At 33.8% G+C, this 23,232-nt stretch overlaps 1 protein-coding gene across 2 annotated transcripts; it reads left to right on the top strand.

Moving 5' to 3' along the window:
- Positions 1–1,470: 1,470 nt before the first annotated feature.
- On the top strand, positions 1,471–23,015 carry LOC123710948 (prostaglandin E2 receptor EP2 subtype). Of its 2 annotated transcripts, none has more exons than XM_045663300.1 (7): positions 1,471–1,502; positions 7,913–8,244; positions 8,573–8,749; positions 16,152–16,335; positions 17,784–18,022; positions 19,813–20,001; positions 21,557–23,015. In XM_045663300.1, exons 2-7 carry the CDS (start codon positions 7,972–7,974, stop codon positions 21,692–21,694), a joined length of 1,200 nt encoding a protein of 399 aa, XP_045519256.1. In that variant the 5' UTR covers positions 1,471–1,502; positions 7,913–7,971; the 3' UTR covers positions 21,695–23,015. The 2 variants fall into 2 exon arrangements, with proteins under 2 accessions (XP_045519256.1, XP_045519248.1); XM_045663292.1 differs by lacking the exon at positions 1,471–1,502 and adding an exon at positions 5,442–5,570.
- Positions 23,016–23,232: the final 217 nt, after the last annotated feature.

Genomic DNA, 23,232 nt, shown 5'->3' with positions numbered 1-23,232 from the left:
CATACCTATTATTTATAACATCTTCCGAGTCGTACTAAAATAGAGAGTGTATTGAAGAATTCCAATACAAAATCATATAATCATTTACTTATAATTAAATCATTACTACAACTGTAGTTCGGTCAATCTAGACATTCGAAGGTGCTTACAATCCTAGTATTTATCAAGGGAGAAGTACAAAAGAGAGCGTTATAAGTAAATGGATTTATAGTATGTACAGATTGACCGGATTACACGCCATTGTAATAAAATATAAATAGCAAGAAAAAATAACTTGCGGTCCTTTACAATATGCTGTACCTTCATCGAAGTATGCTTACTCCAAGAATACATTTTATCTAGCAAAATTTTTAACCCAAACAATCAGAAAATAATCCTGTATTTTTTAAAATTTAATTGCGCCTTTATTAATTACTAGGATTAACCATACCATTACATTTCTAACAAGCCTTATATCTTCAACAATGCACTGAAATACACGAAAATCAAAGTATTCCTATAACTTCAAAGTAAACAATGTCCCTCAATTAATATTATAAAAAAAATTGTCAGGTTATATATCTTATCGCCATCCCTTATAACTAAGTAGTCATGTCTATTGTGTGATGAATTCTTTAATTAGCATTTGGTATGCAAAACGCGTATTCAATCAGGAGGCACAACGCATTGGTGCTAAAATAATGATACGATGCGGTATTTTATTTGTATGCACAATATATTTGTTTATTTCGATTATCCATATTCCAATTTCATACGGCACGGTACGTTAGTTTTTGTTTACCTACAACCTCCGACCTATTTCATTATCACTTTCATATGTCCTAATTATTTAACAGTACATAAACTGTATATTAAAACTAATTTGTTTCGGTTGGACGGGTTGTAAAATAACGTAACGAAATAATAAATTGTTTAATTTTTGATGTTGTACTTCTTTCGGCGCGTTAGGGAAAAATTATGAGAGTAAATTGTTACGATGCGCGCGCTCACCACCACAAAAAATCGACACCCTGAAGTTAGGCAGAAGGTTTCTTGCCAGTTCTTCTTGCTGGTTTACGCTCTTGACTTGCGAACTGGTAGTAAATGTAAATTTACAATTCATTTAACTTATTTTTTGACGTTCATAAGTGTATACCTATATGAATAAAGTTATTTTGAGTTTCAGTTTGAATTAGCTATTGTCAACATTTTAGTTGTTTTCTATTGTTGGTGTTTTAGCATTTTTCTATACATGTAAAACAATTTGAACAGTTAAATAAGTAATATGCGAAGACCATGCGCCATTTCCTTAGTAATCATTTAGTGCGAAATCTGAAATTGTTGTTTTTTGATACTAGTATAAAAGTTCTTAATCAAAGGTACGCTTAATGAAGCCACATCCTTTATTTAATATACGTTGTATGTTTTATTAAATTCAATACATCGATATTGTGTATGTTAATGTGCCAATAGTTTGTCAGGTCGTTGATGACATGCGGATATCTTTGCGGTTTTCCATTGAGGTATTTTTATTATTATTGTTTCTTTGTCACCGTATATCCGTAGTATTTGTTGAAATATTTTTATATAAAAGGTATATTTCATATTTAAGTTAACGTGAGAAGCGAGAACAAAACTAGTTTTATCATTTATTTTTACGAGCGCCTTACGCATATATATATATATATATATATATATATATATATATATATATGTGTGTGTGTGTGTATGTGTGTATATACATATGCATAATTATATATTTCTACACTTTAACCTTACTTTTATTTAGGTATAAAATCTATTTTTCTCTTCTATTACGTTAAATAAAAAAAAATGTTCCATAGAATAAATAGTTAATGGAAAAAAGCTCTAATTTACTCGGCGCCATATTGTTTCTAACGATATGTAACTAAAGATTATCTCACATTTTAAACTAAAATAATGTTACGTCAAGTTAATATCTACAGACCATAATAATTGTAAAAGCATATACTAAGTATTTACGTTTTCGATATAAATCTCTTAATTCTTAGTAATAATAATTAAATCTAGGTTTTATTGTATTTTTATAATATAAGTAATTGTGTAATCTAGTTTCATGGTTTAATAATAATACGAATTATTATAGCGAACGCGATTGCCATAACAATGTTTTCTCTATATAAAGCCACCCAGCCAGTTGAAAAAGCGTTTAAACAATTTTGATACTTTAGGTAATTTTCCATTATAATTATGATAATCTGTGATTGCCTTAGATAAACAAAACAATATCTTTTTACGACTCCGTACCGTCCAAATACGGTGGCACTCAGCATTAGTATGAAGGAAGCTAGCCATAGTTCTTACTCCGATTATGGCATTGGTTCACTATTGTTTAACACTGAAGGGACTGAAACAGTGGATTAGCATACTAGCTGTCAATTGTCAACGAATGTCCTTGTGCCTATTGTACCACGTGGTCTGGTTTCTACGGGAAAATACCCTATGTAAATACCATTTCTATAAATTAATATGTTTATTAATACATTTAAGAAAATATAGCATTTCAACATTCAGGTTAAGACGTAATTCATAGAAACATTCACCAACTTTGCTTAAAAATCGATCGCAGTCGCAAAAGTGTATTAGCGGTGTTGTGGATACTTCAAACAAACAATACAATCTAGAACAAAACAGACATATTTGTGGTTTTATCCGACGAGAAATGGAGATTTAAAATATTAAAATCAACGCTTCCACCGATTTAATTACAGAAGAATTCTAATGATTCTATAAAAATCACTAAACAATATATTAGGTTAAATTATCATCAGATATTTCAGCGAAATCGAAGCATTACACGCGATTGACGTATTAGCGTGTACGCACGCTGTACCGTTATTAATTGTTTAAATTAATAACCATTTCTGGTGGTGGTAGTTATAACATTAAAATTATTCGTTTTTAAATAACAGATTAACTTATAATTTTTTTTAAATATTGATATTTATTTATAAGTCCTTAAACAACGTTGTAAAAAAACGACAAAATACATCACAAATTTTACACACATACATATCAATAATATTACAAGATAAAGTTAGAAAAAACACACAGCAAAACCGTAAAACTCAGTGTTAAACTTAACGATTATTAGGAGCATAATACACAAAATCACGGTAAGTAGTGCGGTATTTATCATGTTAGTATAGTAAAACAATAAATACAAATATAATACAGCATTTGATTTACACGAATACATTTTAGATACTTAGTACTAAGATTAATTAAGCGCTCGAAATGTAAGTTTTAATTAAATCATATTTTTTAAATTGACGGAAAATGTCAATTTCTTCTTTTATCTATAACTTAAAATAAGATACAATATTTTCAATTATTTATTAATTTTCGAGTGTGATGTTTAAATTTGTATAGGGGTAAGGTAGGATTATGGTTATGGAAAGGATTAATCCTTCTTACTTACCTCATAGTAATTAATATAAAACAGTAATTAAAAAATAACTTTGGCTTCTGTACAGTAGAAATATAATGAAAAGCGATTCAAGGGTAAATTTTATGAAATAAGATTACACTTGCAGGTATAATTTTAGTATATTGCATACTATTTATATCATGTATGTGTAATTAACAAGTAAGTGACGATATTTGCAATCATTATGGACAATATAAATTTACGATTTGCCCCTATTCATTAGTTAAGCGTTAACGATACGCCAACCAATTTGATAAAAATACTTGGCGATTCAAAAATAGAAGCAATATTTATTCAAATAAAATCAGCGACACATTAATTATTATTGTATACCAACTTGGAGCCCATTACATTATGACAGGACACCCCATAAATACCAATCATGACTAACACTGACACTAATAAATATGTCGTAGAGTCTTTTCTTTTTTAATTGGTTGACTCTGTTAAAAACACATGATGTTCAAAATCATAGAGTATGATAATACTGAAAACTGCTTGGTGAACGCACTTGTCATAGACTAAGAATTCGAATTGTATAATATCGACCATTTACCGAGGAAGGCTATTTAACGAATAAACGCGTATGGAATGGCAAGCTTGGTATAATAATTAACCCAACCAATACATTCCAAACCAGAAACGAATTCCTTTGTTATAGGTAGCAAAGGATGCGGTGAAGCAGAACAAATATGTGTTAACAGTTAGAGACCAATATACAGATACAAACACTTTTCTATGGATGAGTAGAGTCGGTATCTCGTCGACCGTAGAGCGCTAGCTACTATAGAGGGAGGCTTCCAATTTAAATATATGTATATATAACACGTGGTTGACGTATAGATCACTAATAGACAATATGCAATTACACTAGTCTAGTATATTTATAGTAATATCATCGAAAAACATCTTTCAAAAGAGATTTTGCTAGCTGGTAACTGTTTTCTTGGCTACCGTTTGAAATTATTATAAAATGCCAACATTATCATTTCCTAATATGTACATGAAATTGAATCTAACAAGAGAACTTTCCACTCCAATAAACAAACGTCCTACTTCGGTTTGTTTAAATCTGCTAAAAAGAGCAGTTACCAGTTATGAGACTGCCATATCATAAATTATCGTATAAATTTCAGAGACTGCAGTGTAAAATAATGTCTTTCATTTAGAAATAGACAAGAATGATTTAAGTCTTAATTTATTGTAATATATCAATTTCATACAAGAACTTATTATAATGAAAATATAGACCGTACAACGACGTTACTCATCTCCAGGTCGTGGTTTCCACATTAAAATTATTTTTAGGCGAACTTTGAACCCGACTGAGTCCAATTAGTATTTTACTAAAGTACAAGTTTATAACAAGAACTTTATACCTTTGAAGGAAATTGAGAGCAATGAGATTTTAATATTAATAAAATAGTTCTCTTATTGATTAAATTTAGAAAAAGTGTTTTTTTTTCTCGTTATCATAGATAGTGATTGTAGTGTTTGGTAGTAGAGTCCTTCAAATTAAATTTTGCCATGGCTTTTAGTGTAATTTTTGTGTATTTTAAAATTCAGAGTCGGGACTTAACGTGAACTTACCCGTATGTTAAATCTTTTTGACATAATATGAGAGCCGTTTGCTATTAAAATTTATTATAAGGGAATTTTAGGAAAACGCAGTTGTATTGTCCGCTTTCCTCCACTTGGCAGAATTTACTAAGACATAGTTATAAAAGCCATATTCTACTAAATGATAAAAGTAATATAATATCAGAACAGATCCGATATTTGTTCCTTCAATGCTTTAATTAATTAATTAATTGTCGCCCATCATTTTATTAAAATTATTGGAGTCGATATTTTCTTCCTACTTCCTATGGATGTACAAAAATTGTCTGATATTATTTAGCAGCCGATACCAATTAAGCTTCATATAGTCGGTGTATTGTAATGGAGAATTTCCTATGAGCGGGAGCTTGAAGTAGTCAACACAATGTGGTCGGAATTCGGTGACGACGCGCGTGTTTGCGGCATCTTTGCATCACCGTAGCCGATAACTTGAAATTAAAAATAAAAGTTCATAAGTGTTTCTAGTGAGGATTATTAAATTATTTTTAAAAATTTGCAGGTAAATTTATAGTATTTTTAACTTTATCGTATTTTTGGGAAGTGCGCTAATGTTTAGTAGGGTTTAAATATTAAAATTAGAAACGTTTTAAGTCGCAAATAGTCAAACAATTAAACGTAATGCTGTCTTTAAAACTGTCGCTTTAAAATAAGTAAATACATAGCTGAAGAATACTTCTAAATTATACTTAATTTTATAAAAGGAGCATTTCACCACTAATTTTTTCATTATTAAAATAATAATCGCAGTGAAAAGCTTTCATGTGCTAAGCTGAACTTAAACCTAAGCACTATATGTGCTTTAGCTGCTTGTTTACGATAATTGAAAGCAAATTAGATGTTTATCAACGTGATAACACTTATCTCAAACTCTAATTTGTTGTGTTTATCGAGTGTAAACTGTGTCTATGGCCTTTAAGTTTTGTACATGAAATTGAATAGTACAATTAAAATTACGAAGTAATACCATAATTTTTTAACGTCTTAAATAAAAAATATTACAATACATTTTTGATAATCATTCTATTTTTGTTGGGTAGGCGAGGGACGCCTTTTATCGATTTCCGGTTTATAAATGTCTTAGATTAAAAGGAAGGATATTACTATACATATATTTAATGGATTTATATAAGAAATTATTATTGTAGAATTATTATGTAAATTATTGTTTCTCATTATAGAGATTATTTTACCAATCAGGATGTCAGTGTGTTTGCCCAAGTATTACCTAGTTGTATAAATAAATGAGTAATCAACGTTTTGTATATACTACAACTATATTCTACTTCTGTAGAAAACGTAACAGATTAATCATCAATCTCAATCGAATAACTATTGAATTTTTCGCTCCTCGAAAGATAGTATCACTTTACTCGTTCGCACGTCTACTAAAAGTACTCAAAAAAACTTCATACTTCAAATACTTGAACGCCCTAAATGAAGCATGATAGCATAGTTTTTGTCTGTTTCCATCATTTAGTTTTGTTCCTGTGTCCCACCTCATCAATTGGGGATTATATACCGGTTTATTCACGATTAATAAGTGTTAATAGTACCCATAGGAACCCCGAATAGGCAGGAGTAGGCGCATACAAAAGATACATATTGAGCTACAAATTTCGTACAAGAGAATCGTTTGAGAAGTAAATTGGTAATTTAATTTAAAGTGATTAAGGATTTTTTGGTTCCATAAGTACTTTACAAATGGACTATTTGATTTATTATTAGATCAATATTATTAGAGGTACAAAGTGTATTTGTTTAGGTACATAGAATATGTTATTCTCGGTCCGGTGATGCCGACATGTGTTCAAATATTTTAAGTTTCGATTAATTTGGCAGAAAAATGACGTATTAACAATGGACTTCCTGATAAGAACAAACGCCTGGAAACCTTTACTTAATTTTTTTTAAGTGGCTTCTATGGCTGTGTAGATACATAATTACTAACTTATTATTATATGTATGTATTGCCGGCACAGTAAATTATTGTTTCTCATTACAGTGATTACTTTGTCAATCAGGCTGTCAGTGTGTTTGCCCAAGTAATACCTAGTTGTATAAATAAATGAGTAATTAACGTTTTGTATATACTACAACTATAAGTATTGAATTTTTCGCTCTTCGAAAAATACTATCACTTTACTCGTTCGAACAATTACAGAAATACTTGAACGCCTCATAATAGTAGAGCAATCACTTCCCAAAAATTACTTCACTTTTATTATTGTTATATTTGACTATTATAATGCTTCAATATCCCTGAGGGACAGTCCACTTGTATTTAGGTAAAGGATTATATAAAGTATTTATTATACAAAGAAAGTAAAATACAATAACTTATAATTATAACAAGGATCTTCATTCTAAGCTCCTTAATCAACTTCATAAATGAAAGCTTTTTACATTTGTTCATCAAATTAAATAATAGACCATCTACAATAGTCGCCACCCGGAGATGGTAACACTCATTATTTGGGCTACCATTATCACATGCCCTTATCACTTACATTCAGCTGTTTGGCAGCGGATATAAATGTGTAATATTTTTTCCATAAAATATCGATTATAACATCCAATGTCTTTTTCTACAACTAGTTCCAAACATGAACAATCTTATTCGAGTAGGATTTTTTAATGCTATCGTTTATTGGATGACCAAATAGTAAAAACACCTTTTGACGAGCGATTTATTTGAATCCACTGTGTGGGTTTCATAATCGCACGGCTGTTTAATAGATGGAATTCTATAAACACAAAAACTAAAGCTCTCAGCATTATTTGACTAATGGATACAAATACAAAGTAAACTTTACAGTTGTGCTAAAAATGATTTTGTTGCAGATTGGGATACGATTATGCTCCTCGATCTATAAATAACAAATAATAAACGCTCGAATATCATGTTGTCGACATGGGCGCCCGAAATGGACTCCAACATCACCTTGGCGGAATTCTTCAACGACACCCTGGACCCTTTGCCAGGCAACGCCACGTCACCAAGAGTCATGAGTGAAAAGCAGATGTTCCTCATAATAGTGAAGGTGGCATATGCACTTGGTATTGTGGGAAACGCGGCGGCAATAATTGCTCTAAGGATAGGTGAGAGACGAGTCAGGAATAGAAAACACCTGTTGCTCCTCACATCGTTGGCAGCTAATGACTTGGTTGCACTGGTAAGAATACATAATGTTTTTTATAGCATACTTTAATTATATCCTAAGATTCTTCTACGTGAGGGGGGAGAATGTAAAATAAAAGGCCAAAATCATGATGACCAAATTTTACACTGAGATAATTGCAACAATGCTTCTAGAAGAAAGCTATTTAGTTGGAATTTGTAAATACACGGAATGCCCGCTTCACCTGCTTGATGTCGAATTCCTGATGTCGATACAATGCTATTAGAACAAGTTCTCTACAGGGGAATTGATTTACTTTTTATTACCGTCATCTCGTTATCAGTAAAGATAATTCCTAGTTCCTAATTTTTTTGTATAACAGGTGGGCATGCTCAGCGCTCTGCTGGTAGCGGAGCATTTTCCTGATGTGGCTCGAACTCAGGGATACTGTGCAGCGCGTGTGGTGCTCCGCGTATTCGGCATTGGTAGCGTCTGCATCGCCGTCACCATGGCCCTAGAGCGATATCTTGCCCTCACCAGGCCTTTTGTGTACCAGAAGGTTAGTATTGGAAATTATGTTATTTTTATCTTAAAGATTGATAATTATTTCTTAATTGAAGTTTATTAGTATAGTCAATACATTTATTTAATACATACAGTGAATAATTGGAATATATCCAAATAGGGAGCAGAACCAAAGGAAAGAAAAGTTTTAATTTTCACTTTGCATTCTCATCCTTAGCGTAAGCGTTCTTTAATACGATAATTTTAGTTTCTGCCATCTTAAAGGCATAGATTTTTGACATGACAGATTTTGAATACAATTTATACAAATTGTAAGTATAGTAGTAAGAAAATTTCTATTGCGTAAACAACATAACGAATATTCATGTTTTCCCTAGAAAATCGATGTTGACGATTTCTTTTCCTAACAATTGCATATAACTTTACATAATAAATATACTTCCTTAACTAGTTAACTACTGTTATATGGGTTCGGATTTTTTTAATACTCGTACAAAAAGCACTTACATATTGTAAGTACCTACTTACAACTGTTGACCTTTATCTGCGGTGCCGATCGGTGGCAAGTCACAGCCCTGGTTTAAGCGTTCTTGCAAGGCAGCATCGCGTCGAAAGCGAGAATGCTTTAATGCATGGGCGGAAGCGGCGATATCTCGTGATGCCAATACCAGCGAACATAAAAAAGCATATAACTCAGCCTCCAGGTCCTTCAAACGGGAAATCGCTAAGGCAAAGTCAGAGTACATCGCCAGATTTGGCGAGAGATTGGCCCAACTCCCTTCGGGGACTCGAGTCTTCTGGTCTCTCGCCAAAGCTGTACAAGGGAATTTTTGTCAGCCATCCATTCCACCGCTGCACGGGGAGGATGACTCGCTCACCCACACTGCGAAGGAGAAGGCCGACCTCTTGGGCTGTCTCTTTGCGTCCAACTCGACTTTGGATGACCGAGGGGGATCACCACCGACGATTTCGCGGTGTGATTATTCAATGCCGGAAATCACATTCCGGCAACGTACTGTTCGCAAGGCACTATCTTCCTTGGACATTCATAAGTCGAGCGGGCCGGATGGTATCCCTCCAATTGTGCTGCGTACTTGTGCTCCTGAGTTGGCTCCGGTCCTGACGCGCCTATTCCGGTACCTGTACTCGGCACTGTCCCGAAGTGCTGGAAGACCGCTTCGATACACCCGATCCCTAAAAAAGGCGATCGCTCTGATCCGTCCAACTATCGTCTAATAGCTATAACCTCCTTGTTCTCCAAAATAATGGAATCCATTATTAATGGCCAGCTCTTGAGGTATCTAGAGGGCCACTAGCTGATTAGCGATTATCAGTACGGCTTTCGTCGTGGTCGTTCGGCTGGTGACCTTCTAGTATACCTTACACATAGATGGGCAGAGGCAATTGAGTCCAAGGGGGAGGCGCTAGCGGTTAGTTTGGACATAGCGAAAGCCTTCGATCGGGTGTGGCACAAAGCACTGCTCTCGAAGCTTCCAGCCTACGGGCTTCCCGAGAAATTATGCGACTGGGTCTCCAGCTTTCTGGCCGATCGGAGCATCAAGGTCGTCGTCGACGGAGCATGTTCCGACCTTAAACCCGTGAATGCTGGGGTCCCACAAGGCTGTGTTCTATCCCCGACCCTGTTTCTTCTGCACATCAATGACATGTTGAAACTTAGCAACATTCATTGCTATGCGGACGACAGCACTTGGGATACTCGTTACACTGGCCGGGCAGGTATTTCTCGGGCAGTTGTCGATGAGTACCGGAACAAACTTGTGTCTGAAGTCGAAACTCTTTTACGTGGAGTCTCGGACTGGGGTAGACTAAACCTAGTCCAATTTAACCCCAAGAAGACACAAGTTTGCGCGTTTTCCGCGAAAAAAATACCCTTTGTCGCTACTCCTCTTTTCGAAAACACTTTTCTTGAAGCCTCAGCCAGCATCGGAATACTTGGCGTTGACATATCGAACGACGTTCAGTTTCGCGGTCATTTGGAGGGAAAGGCTAAATTAGCCTCCAAAAAGCTTGGTGTGCTCAGTAAGGCGAGACGGTACTTCACTCCGGGCCACCGCTTGCAACTCTATAAAGCGCAAATACGGCCCCACATGGAATACTGTTCTCACCTCTGGGCGGGGGCTCCCCAGTACCAGCTCCTTCCACTTGACCGTATCCAACGAAGAGCGGTTCGAATCGTCGATGACCAATCCCTCTCCGAGCGGCTCGATCCTTTGGCGTTGCGTAGAGATGTGGGGTCACTCTGCATCTTCTACCGCATTTACCATGGAGAGTGTTCAGAGGAGTTGTTCGGATTAATGCCTGCTATACTAACCTGCAGATGAGTTTCATCATCGGACGTCGAGGCAGAATACAAAATTCCACCCGTATCACCTCGACGTCCGCCGTTCCACGACTGAGCGTTTTTCAAGGCAATTTTTGCCGCGCACCACCGCTATGTGGAACCAGCTGCCCACTGAAGTATTTCCGAACCAATTCGACTTAGGGTCCTTCAAGAAAAGAGCGTACAAATTCTTAAAAGGCCGGCAACGCACTCGCGAGCCCTCTGGCATTGAGAGTGTCCATGGGCGGCGGTATCACTTAACATCAGGTGAGCCTCCTGCCCGTTTGCCCGCTATTTTATAAAAAAAAAAAAATACAATGCGTCTATTTACCTAAAAGGTTGTCTCATATTTACCACCTCTTGCGACCCCTTCCGCTCTTATGGAGATCATTAATATTTTTTTATCTACACGTTATGCTTATCATAAGTTTCCTTATATAGTTGATCACGAACCTTCATACTTCTCAAAATAATCGCGCATTATAAAGAAAAATTGCACATTGTTTGGACAACCGAAGGCTTTGAAGGTCAAGTGACGTTTTAGGCTTAATGTTAAATATACAACTCATGTTTTATAATATTGTTGTGTAAACAAAAAAATATTCATACTACGCAAAAAATACTAAATATATGTATTACTTATATTAAGTTGTGTGATTGTATTGTGTAGAATTAATAAATAATATAAATAAAACGATATTTAATAAAAACCCGAGCAATACGGTTTACTTAATAAGCATATATTAATTCAAGACTAAAGATAGATATAAAAAGTGACCCAACATCTAGATAATAAGAGATATGGTAATGCATTATAGTAACCAAACAGGTTGTTCTTGTGGTTTGCAACAAATATTGGATATCGTAAATAGGTGACAACGAATAAACAGCTTTTAGGCGTCACAGTTTTCACATGCATAGTCGATCGCTGCGTTAATATAACCGCATATTTTTATACCAATTTCCTCAACTTTTCGATGTTATTCTCTTGGGGTCAGGGCCGTCAGACAGCCGAATAAAGTCAGACAAATAGAACGATAGAAATCTTAGTGAAACATCTGTTTTAAAATTCAATACCATAACGAATCTTATAAAAATGTAATTCAATTGTCGTGTGCATAGTTTTTTAAAATCAAGATTCTTGAAAATTTGTCTTATATTACATATAAGTCTAATTTAACTTTCTGGCGATAACTCATCGAAATCCGGAACCTTTGATAACTAACTAGGTTAACTATGGATATCCACCCATTGGTGCTCACTCTTTGAGAGTTTCCTTTAATTTTTAAATCGATGGATTTTTGTCCTGTCTGTATTTGTTATGTTTGTCTAAGAGTGTTAGTTACATTAAATATTATATTTTATTTCTTTATGTATCAATATGCCGACTGTTGGCAAGCTTATGTAAATAAATAAACTAAACTCTTTTTTATCCCATACATTTTTCGAAATTTGGATGGACCAAATTTTTCTACACAAGAAAACTCACCATTCCACAAGATTGCTATCATTTATGAACTTATTTCCTTAACCGAATTAATTAATATCTTTAAACTCGTTTACAATCTCTGCAGGCTAGTTAATTCCTACTTAATACTTTATACCTTTTCAGATTAGAAAATGATATTCAGAATATACTCTGAAGCTATTGAATACATAATCAAGCGGTTTAAGAGTTCAATTCACAGATTTAAATACTTAAATATTCAAACAATATTGCGTATAGAAACTTTATTCGATTTTCAAATGCCTTAGAATATTATGAAAAGAAAAGAAATCATCTTTATGACACTTTATAAAAAATGGTGTATAGTTAAAAGTGAAAGTGCATTCCATTTCACACATTAATGATTTTATTATTAATACTGTTTTATTCTGTGCAGTGTTGGTATATTGGTATCAGGGTGCTGTTTTCAATAAATTTTATGTCTATCGAAATTGAACACTGGTCCATATGGTGTAGGGAAACATCGTAAAAGAACTCATGCCTTAGTCCCTATAAGTTGCCTAACGCAGCACAGAAGGCTGATAACCTACTTGCCTATTAGAAAAAATAATTTATGACGAAGCGGACACAGAAATATAATGCCCAGACCTAAAAGATGGTGGCGCCACTGGCTTTTCCATTTCATTGCACGCACGGGGGTGGTTGGGGACAGAATTATTTTGTGTTGTATTCATTTCATCGAAAATCGCAGTAGACCCAAGTAGAGCGAAAGAAGCTAGTTCTAGTGTAACAAGTGAAATCCTTTCGTATATTTATTTACATATAACGAATATGAGCATTATTAAAACGAACTTTCAATATCAATAATTTTACCCCACGGTAAAATTTAACCGCGAAGCCCACTAAGTTACAGTGATTGCCTACTCTATAATACTGCAATAGCACAGGTGGTTAAAAATTTACAAAATTGACGAAAACATAATTTTTCCAAGAAATAATTAATTCTTAGACCGTATTTCTATTATACCGAGTAGACATTAGACTAATAATTAAATAAATCTTAAATGCATCATTAATGCATTTGAGCTTTTTTTTAAAAAAAACGTGATCTTCTAATATGAGCTATTCGTTTCCAATAGTTTAAATGTTATAAATCAATTTTAATATTTTTTTATTACCACGGTAATGAACATTAAAAAATCGGAATCCTTATTACGTAACAATGGCGGTTTAGTTTTACATATTTAGTATCTACATAACAAAAAGATAAGCCCTTGACCGGCTTATTACTAGAAAGTTTCTATTCCTGACGCACTCAGGATAACCCCGCGTCAAAACAAACACATAAAAGTATGCGAAATGTTTTAATATTAGATTTATTGCAATCTATCGTGTCGTTAACCTTACAATATCTGTACGTTCACAATGTTATTCACTAAAAGTCAAATCCAGTATCTTGGAGTTGGACAATTTTTATGAGGGTCTATCCTCGGGAGACTCAATCGTGATACGTATTCGATATTTTAAAAATATTAAGTAGTAGTCTATGTAGCCTACACCATCAGTAAGTTTTCTCACCTAAATAAAATAAGTCAGTCCAAATTTTATTATTTTTATTCTTTGTTGTTTCGTTAGAAAGTTATGTACAATGAGAATAATTAAATATTGAGAGCGACGAACGAGCTTATCGCTTTCGAGTGATCTCTTCCTGGTAACCACTGTAACAAATTTTATGTTTAGATACCAGTATTATAAATTCCTTAAGAAAAGCAATTCACGTGGACGTGACCGTGAAACTGCCTATCTCCTAAAAAACCAAACCTTTCCTACACGCACGACAGAAATATAGCACGAAGTAACTCTTGTCTACAAAGATGCATGAACATATACATAAATAGTTCTACACGGTCTACATGATACAAGATGATATCTTGTTCAATAAATGTTAATTTGATATCTTCCAATAAAACAGAAAAGCTTTCATAGATTGAACTCGTTGATATATTATTGCAGTGAAGAGGAAATTTTGTTTTAGAATATAACGCATGCAGGATGTTATTTTATTTAACGGAATGTAAGTTGTATAACGTTTCTAATATTACGCCTGTTTTTATTAAGAGTAAAATATTCAAATGAAAAATAGATTTTACACAACTCAACAGCTCACCAGTTTATACTATACAGTGACAATATAACGGCGTGTGTCACTCACTGAAGGCTGATAACCTCCTTGCCTATTAGAAGAACAAATAATCACAACGCAGTTACAGCAATGTAGGGCCTAATAGGTTGCAACGACACTGGTTTTTTATTACTCCTGTATGCCAAACGTGATTATTACGTACCGGACTAAAACCTCGGCCAAATCTCTATTTTGAATTTTATCTTAAGTTCGTAGAAAGAACACTTTACTTTGTAAGTAGATGTATACAATCACCTATTTCCATCAATTGGGATGATTATCAATGCTGATGCAACGAAATGTGGGTCGTAGGATTTTGTAATACTACGATGAAGATAACTGTACAATACCCGTTTTGATATTTATTCAATTTTAAACAGTCCTATCCCAGCACGAATTGCTGTGTCAGTGTCTCGGTGCGCAGTGGAGAGCTGGTGCACTGAGGCCCGGCTCGTAATAACAATTAGTTATGTAATGCATTAAATTAATGTATTTTTATTAATGATTTTTTCTGAAATGGATTATTTGGCTTGCGATAAAATATATCGTGTAAATTCAAAGTCATGTTCTATATACATTTTCGTTATAAAATGAATTCAAATTGTCAAAAATTGTCTATGTTTGGATTTTTTTCTATCAAACGAACGAACTTATTTAAATCGGGTATTAATCTTTCAAAATGTATGTACATTACTTTCAAATGTGTATATGTTTCAAAATATATAAACTACTCAACTCCACCATATATTTTTTCCATTTGCCATACTTCAAGAAACGATACCAAAAAATGTACTTTTTGGAGTTTGGCGACCTAATAGGTCCTTAAAACGCTATATTTTGATATAATAGATTGATTATAAATTCTATTGTGTAACATTTATTTAAAGGAGGTTGGAGACGAACGTAAGCGTTGCTGTATTACGCATAGTGGACGCATGGAGTTTTACTCCAAAATCCCCAATTTTTTATTAATAAAACATACCTCTAAAGATGGGCTTCTTTCACCACATTCGTTTTTTTTATCATTCACTACATAAATGACTTTGTAATTAGAATTAAATAAGTACACTTTAAGGAGAGACTCAAAGTCAAAGTCAGAAATCATTTATTCAAATAGGTAACATAATGTACCACACAACCTATGAATGTCAAAAAAATAAATATATTAAGTGCATAAGTGCTTCTAATTTTACATTTATTGCCAGTTATGCCATCAAGGGCGTAGAACGGAAGAGAAGAACTGGCAATAAACTCTCCGCCACTCTTTTTAATCGCCATGTTTTTTTGTTTTACAAGGAGAGACTAAAATAAATTCATCACCATATCCACTTATTTGCTACTAAGTATTTTCAATTCGATCAAAAACAGTCTCTGGAAGAGATTTGAATCGCTTTTAACCTATACATACTCTTCTTTACATATTTATTGTACGTTTATCATGTACAAGAAAAATATTATAATTTCAGCAAGTAACGTACTTCATGATACGTATGACACTTCTGGTCTCTTGGGTTTGGGCAGCGCTATTGACTTGCGCGCCAGTACTTGGCATTGGTATGTATTACGACGCTGACCACCAGCGCTGTGTCAGATACAGAAACGCGACTGAGGGCTTGGACTTTGGATACGCTATCTTCTACGTCATGTTCGGTGAGTAATATAAACTTCTCTAAGAAATTAAGTAAAAAAAAACATCACATAAAAAAAACTTTCTAACTAAGAAGGAGATATGATATGTCTTCATAAATGATACATAGATACATATTCCTGTTTAGGAATATATACATAAAAAAGCCAGGGTGGCCTTAAAGGCGGAAAATAATATACAGCTCATATATAAAATTCTTTCGTCCATTTTCGATTTTGTTCCCTTTGGAGTAGAGACTCTTGGGCTGTGGGGTTCAAGAGCAAAGGCGCTAATTAAAGATTAAGTTGGCGCCTGATGATAGTAACAGTGACCCTAGGGTTGGTGCTTTCCTCGCTCAACGACTTATTCGTTTTGCAATAAATAATTGCAATACAGCGAGGAAATGCTGCCACCAATAAAGCTACCATGCCACTGGTCGTTTTAATAAATAATTTTTAAGCTTTAATATAAAAAAAATATCATACGTTATTTGAGAAATACCGATTGGATTACAGGCACTAATAGGTTTATGAACTGTGTAAAAATAAACATAACGAACATGGCATAGGATCGTGATAAATTACCATCTATAATGCGTAGGTGTGATCACTCTTATTTCCTTTCAAGATCACGATTAGCGTCCACATAAGTTTTATAAAAGTGATGCTGTATGAACTCCTGGGCTGATTTCTGTTTGACTTCATTAATATTTAAATAACGTGGACAGGTAGATATGTGTTCTGTTTTTTAACACAAAACAATTTTTTCTTGATCGGTAATTAAACCTTACTGTTGGTCAAACGTTACCAATTTAGTGACGCGGTCAAAGCGGCGGTTTTCATTTTTGCTTGAGAGTGAAACAATAATTTTCAATAAATATTTCGTATAAAAATAACAATAATAATTACGCTTATAATTAATAATAGTGCAGTGTTGGCTTCAGCGTGCGGCGCTCATCCCTGAGGTCGTAGGTTCTATTCAATTTAGAAATGATCATGAAACAGAAACATAAATCTGAGGCCCAGACCTAAAAAGGTTGTAGCGCCATTGATTTTTTTTTATATAATTAATAAGCTCCTTCTGTTTTGATGTCGACTAAAAATTGCCAAACAATCTTAAAACGTTGTAAAACTAAAGTAAACTAATGCTTACTAGATATATGTTTATTATATTATTTGTCTGTTTGTTTCCTGCATGACTACTGCCTGCAACAGCGGCTTCTTTTCTAATACAATGTTGACTTTTCTAACGGACATAACTAACGTAAAACGTTACGATTAAAACGAGTTATCACTTTAGTTAAAAACACTATTAATGACGTCTCTAAATAATGTAAACAGACTCAATATTATTTACCCAAGTTGTAGATACATGTCCGTCCCGAATGAGGATCCCCCAATTACAGGATGAGAGAGACTTTTTTGGATCTATTGCACTGCATAATGCTTCCAATTGAAACATTTCTTTACAGGCACAATGCTGTGTATAATCCTGGTATATTGTAACCTGGCGGTTATGCGAGCGCTGTACGCAATTTCTACTCCACGGGAAGGTGGGCCGGTGGTTAGGCGAGTCTCCAAACGAAGCTGCCGTTCACGCTGTGATGCCGCCCTACGTCAACATAACGCAGCAACGGCTGAAGAAGTTGCCTTTAGCAGATTGATGGCCACGCTCTCTGTTTTTTTCATGATCTGTTGGCTGCCACAAATGGTAATTAATATCTTATAGCCGTTGGTTACAAGTACAATAGACTGTCTTTGGTTAACATAAAGTTTTTATTGAAAGAAAATTTTTTTTTAACCGGATTAAAATTATTTGTATTATTATAAACTTATAATTATTTTACATAATTTTAAATTTAAATTTTTCCGACGTTTAGCGTGCTTGCAGCGTGCGTGGTCACGGTGACCACTATTATAAATTATAAGTTTATAACACATAGCTTTAATCCGGTAAAAAAAATGTTTTCTTCCAGTGTGTAAAAGCTATGTTAACCAAACTTAATACCAATTTTTTTTTAATATCAATAATTTTCATATTAATTGAATAGTTCAATTCATCAATAAAACATGCGCATTATCCATCAAGGCCGCGGACTGCTCGCTGCTCACCTGAATGTCAATTCTCCTCTGTTAAGTTCCCTACACTTAATATTGTCTTTGGTTGACGCGAGTAACATATTGTCTCGCTTCAAGTTATTTTCACATAAATTTTGTAGTCTCACGGCGATCACGACTTATGTACTATAATCGTACGCGTACGCGCTTTATGTACGTTGAAAAGTTTTATCTAAATTTAAGTTCTTTAAATTAATCACCGTAATCATATTTGGTCTCGATTCTTAATCTTTCACCCGAGGTCTTATATGAAATAAGTCGTTCATATAATTACGGAATACGCCTTTATTTATCGAATAACAATGTAAAGTGCACTTTGTAAAGGATTTGTAATATAATTCGTTATTTTGTGATATGTATATACACTAGATATGTTTTTATCTTAATACGAATTGCGATCTAATTAAATATACTATAAAATCATCGCAGGTAACATCCCGATAGTGATCTGTGCATTCCTATGTCAATAAATCGATAACAATAAAATTGTAATAATATTGTTAAGCATTCACAACGCGTTGATCGCCGGCGAATATATTTCATTGTTGTAACGATAAATATGGCAACGAATTGCTTCTGCATTTGCTACCAACAAAATAATACGTATCAATGACCCGGCCGCCGATCTAATAGATTGAAATTGGCATAGCAATAATCGGATAAATCGTCAAACCATTTTCATGATATGATATATATTTTTAGACGTGTATTTAGTATTAGGCACTTCGTTTTTATTTACTGGGTTAAGTAATTACAACAAAGTAGATTGAAACCTTTTTTGTTATTAATATAATTAGGTAACAGGTATATATAATGATTGATATACTCATGATAATAAAACAAAATGCCACATCAATTCGTTGATAGTGTTTGTTTTAATGTTTATAGAACATCATTACTTAAATGTGTTTTCCACAAAAAGTCAATTAAGATCATGGGTGGGTGCTGATAGCTAAGCGCTAAAAGAGCTAATTGGGAGACCACCTGCCATCACGCACGATCAGATAAGAGATAACGACATTGCCTATTGTGCAAACATTCTATCGACTCAATGAATGTTCTTGTTTATATTTATTGAGAAATGACTGAACGTGTTAATATTCTGGATTGTTTTTTAAATTAAAGCTATAGGAATTTTTGTTTTTTAAATATTACCATACTCAATTGCAGTTCTAGCTAATTTTATATTATTTATATTTTGTATTATTTTATCGGTAACGCAGCACAGATTCAATACTCAATCAGCCCGTTGTGCTTTAAATATTTCAGAGACAAGGCATTTTTAATTGTCATACAGTATTGATGGGCTTTTGAATACGCGATTCACGCCCCAAATTTTTAATATTTTACAGATTTTTTCTTATAACCAAAGTGTGTATATAGGTCACATCAGCGTTGTACCTGTCTCTGGGTAAAACATTTTGGCCACGCCTTGACAGCCTCGGACGGCTCTCAGACATGTTAATGTTGCTAAACTATGTGCTGGATCCCATTCTTTACGTTCTCATGAAGCAACGACGTCGCTGCTCGTTCACCAACCTCGGACGAAGTATAGCACGCTGTTTTAAACGGGTGAGTTACGACTGATTTAAAAAACATCAATGGCGCTACAACCTTTTTAGGTCTGGGCAAGCAAGCCGGTTTCCCACGATGTTTTCCGGCACCGTTCAAATTAATGTTAAATGCGCACATATCGATCGAACGAGGGGATCGAACCTACGACCTTAGGGATGAGGGTCGCACGCTAAAGTCACTAGGCCAACACTGCTCACGACTTTTTTTTACTTTAGCTTTAATTAAGAGCTCCAATTGGTGGACCTAGAATAACATTTACTAATTAATTAGCATTTACTAATTTAGAAATGTATTTCTTTTATTTTTTATCACATTTGTTAAAATGAGGACAATCAAATACTATATAAAAATAAGTTACAAAGAATATATACATGCGTGAAAATGACATGAAACTTCCTCACACTCGAGTATCCCGAAATATCGTAGCAAAAAATCCTGAGGGGAATTTCTGTCGAAAAATCAGCATGAGTCCGCCAAGCGTCAATTTCAATGTAGATGTCTAAATAATATTTAGGTAGAAATATAACAAAGCAAAAGAAAGTAGAAATAATAATTAACAGGACAAGGTTGCTAAAACTACTCGGAGAAATTTGCTAAAAATGTCGACTAAGCCATTTTTCATCATAGTTTTATTGTAAACCCGAGAGAAACTGATAAAAGATGAGTACAAACGTGAGATAGACGTGTAAAATGGATATTTGTTGTTGCCAATCGTTTACAGCAGAGCATAGGGATTTCTGCAAGCAATTACATATTAATATTATTATGTATTATCTCACAAAGATATACTACATTCATGACGTCTGGTCGCAATTGAAGTGAGGCGAGGTTAAAGCTTTTAAGGCGAGATTCGTAGGTTTGATAAAACCGCCTTTACACTGATTAAATCGTATTAATAAGAGTTCTATAAGAAAGAGAGACTAGACTAAAGCCTTTGAGCAGTGTTGACCGTGGCTTCAGCGTGCGACTCTCAAAGCTGAGGTCGTAGGTTCGATCTTTGCTTGTAAACCTACAGCAGCACGTATCTGAAAACACAAATATTATTCAGCATATTATCTACATTAGTACCTAATGCTAAACGTAACGAAGTATAAATTGGTCTTACTTATTTGCCGGGAGTTTGATCTGTTTAATATATAAAGAAAACTTTCAAAATACTTAGATTTAACATGCCACTTCTGTTTACAAGTTTGATTCCTCTCTATATAAACCATCCTTTGTAACTGATTGAGGTCCAAAAATAACATACTGCTGTACAGTACTTGTTTTTAAGGTATTTTGTATGCGCCTGACATACCCTGGAGTTCCGGTTTGTTGTCACTTATTTCATGCGGAAGTCTTTGACACTTCTTTATTGAAGTCTGTTAAAATTAGTAGGCCTTTCCTCAGTACAATAAGTTCCACGTACCATATAGTCATATAGGAAAATGGTTATTTGAGATTTGATAAGGTAAGCTAGAATAACCTAATAAGTTACCTTCAGATAATATAGGAAAGTACGTAAATAATTAAAATGTTATAGATATATCGATATGTAAATATTACGTTTCAGAACCACAAGACATCTACGGAATCGATGAAGACGTCTTGCTGCCCACAGGAGACAGTTGTAATGAGTGACAGCTCCGGGGCGGAGATGCGCCCACTGCGCGCCCCACCCTGTGCCACCATCTTTAACGTGGATGACTGACGACAATCATTGAATAAGGAAACGCGTTCGCTAACCTTTGCTACTACTTATGACAGGACCGAACCCAAAAGCTTCAGCTTGAGGAGTCGGTACTAACGTAGTATAAATTCGTCTATGAATATCACCGACGATAGACACTCTATGAAAACATTTTGTAGAATTTGCTTTAAGAAAAAACGTGTAATGAAAAGAAAACCATTTCAATTACAAATAAACGCAAGAAAATGTTTTAATAGTCTGTGCGGAAAAAATAAACCGGCGGAACGGTTATGCGAAATAGCGTTTGTACAGTATATACACTTTTTTATTAAGTATCTAGATGAGTACTGTCGAACTGTAATGACGTAACATTTTTATAAACATAACGAAAAATACAATTAAGTACTGCTACGACTTCAATTACTACGTTTGTTCTTTTCCGCACTAAATCCACTAAGATCTCAAATAAAAACAAATTTAATATTATTTCGCATTTTAGACTGTAGATAGAATTAAAGGGATGTAAATGTGTTTATTTCTAGTCTCTAAGGTCATTGTTGATGAACAGAAAACTTTGCAAAGAAAATATACTTACAGATTTGTTTAATATTCCCCTTGTATGTAAATTCTTTTGAAAATGTATATGTATTAGATACATGTAGGTAAGGTTATTTGGGTTTTCCTAAATAACCAAACTTAAATATAATGCAACGATATACCTACTGTACTTTTAAAGTCTATTCAAAAATTGTAGAAATCAAATAATCTTTTAGGTATTACATATTGTATGATATTATTTTTGTAATCTTTATAGTGAAGTAAGTAATATGTTACCATGAAGTAAAAAATATTGTTTACCTTCTGAGGTCCTAGTCTATTAACTAGATTATAAGGCAAACTGTTATTATTTAATAATTGATGTACATGTAACTATTTAGAAGATACATTATTCTAGACTATTTGCTAGACCACGGAGACAATTTTAAAATATAATAAAATGATAAACGCGAAATTTTACTGAACATATTTATGTAGAAATATAAGATGTAGTAGGTTTCTTTTGATGACATACGTCTAAATGTAGTACCATATTTTTTCCATGGTTATGATGGTTTTTGTTTAATTTCGAATGATGAGGATAACCATGGGTATTAACCTCTTTTGTATCGTACAATATTATAATAGGCGACCGAATTTACAAAATTGCACTTATTAATATACGAATACGAACCAATAACGGTTTCGTATTGATTTTAGAATAGAGGCTTTGTACATTCGATAATTACCACATTTTAAATATAAGCAATTGTAGTAACAAATAAAATAGTGCCATATTAAAATATTTGTTGTTTTATTATCCTTGGCTTAGTCACAAATATTATATAGTACAGCCGTCTATATGGTAGTTTTTGAGAGAACGAATGTATTATCTTTTCATGCAATGGAATTGGTTTAGTTTACTTTAAGTATTATATTCGAATTATGCAATATTATACATGTTTACTCTGTGAATCCGCAAATATGGCCGCGGTGTGTTATGCGACTAAGTTATCTTCAGT

Source organism: Pieris brassicae, chromosome 1, assembly GCF_905147105.1.
Source record: "Pieris brassicae chromosome 1, ilPieBrab1.1, whole genome shotgun sequence".
Classification (NCBI taxonomy): domain Eukaryota; kingdom Metazoa; phylum Arthropoda; class Insecta; order Lepidoptera; family Pieridae; genus Pieris; species Pieris brassicae.
The sequence above is the reverse complement of the archived record's forward strand: the minus strand, read 5'-3'. Positions and strand labels throughout refer to the sequence as shown.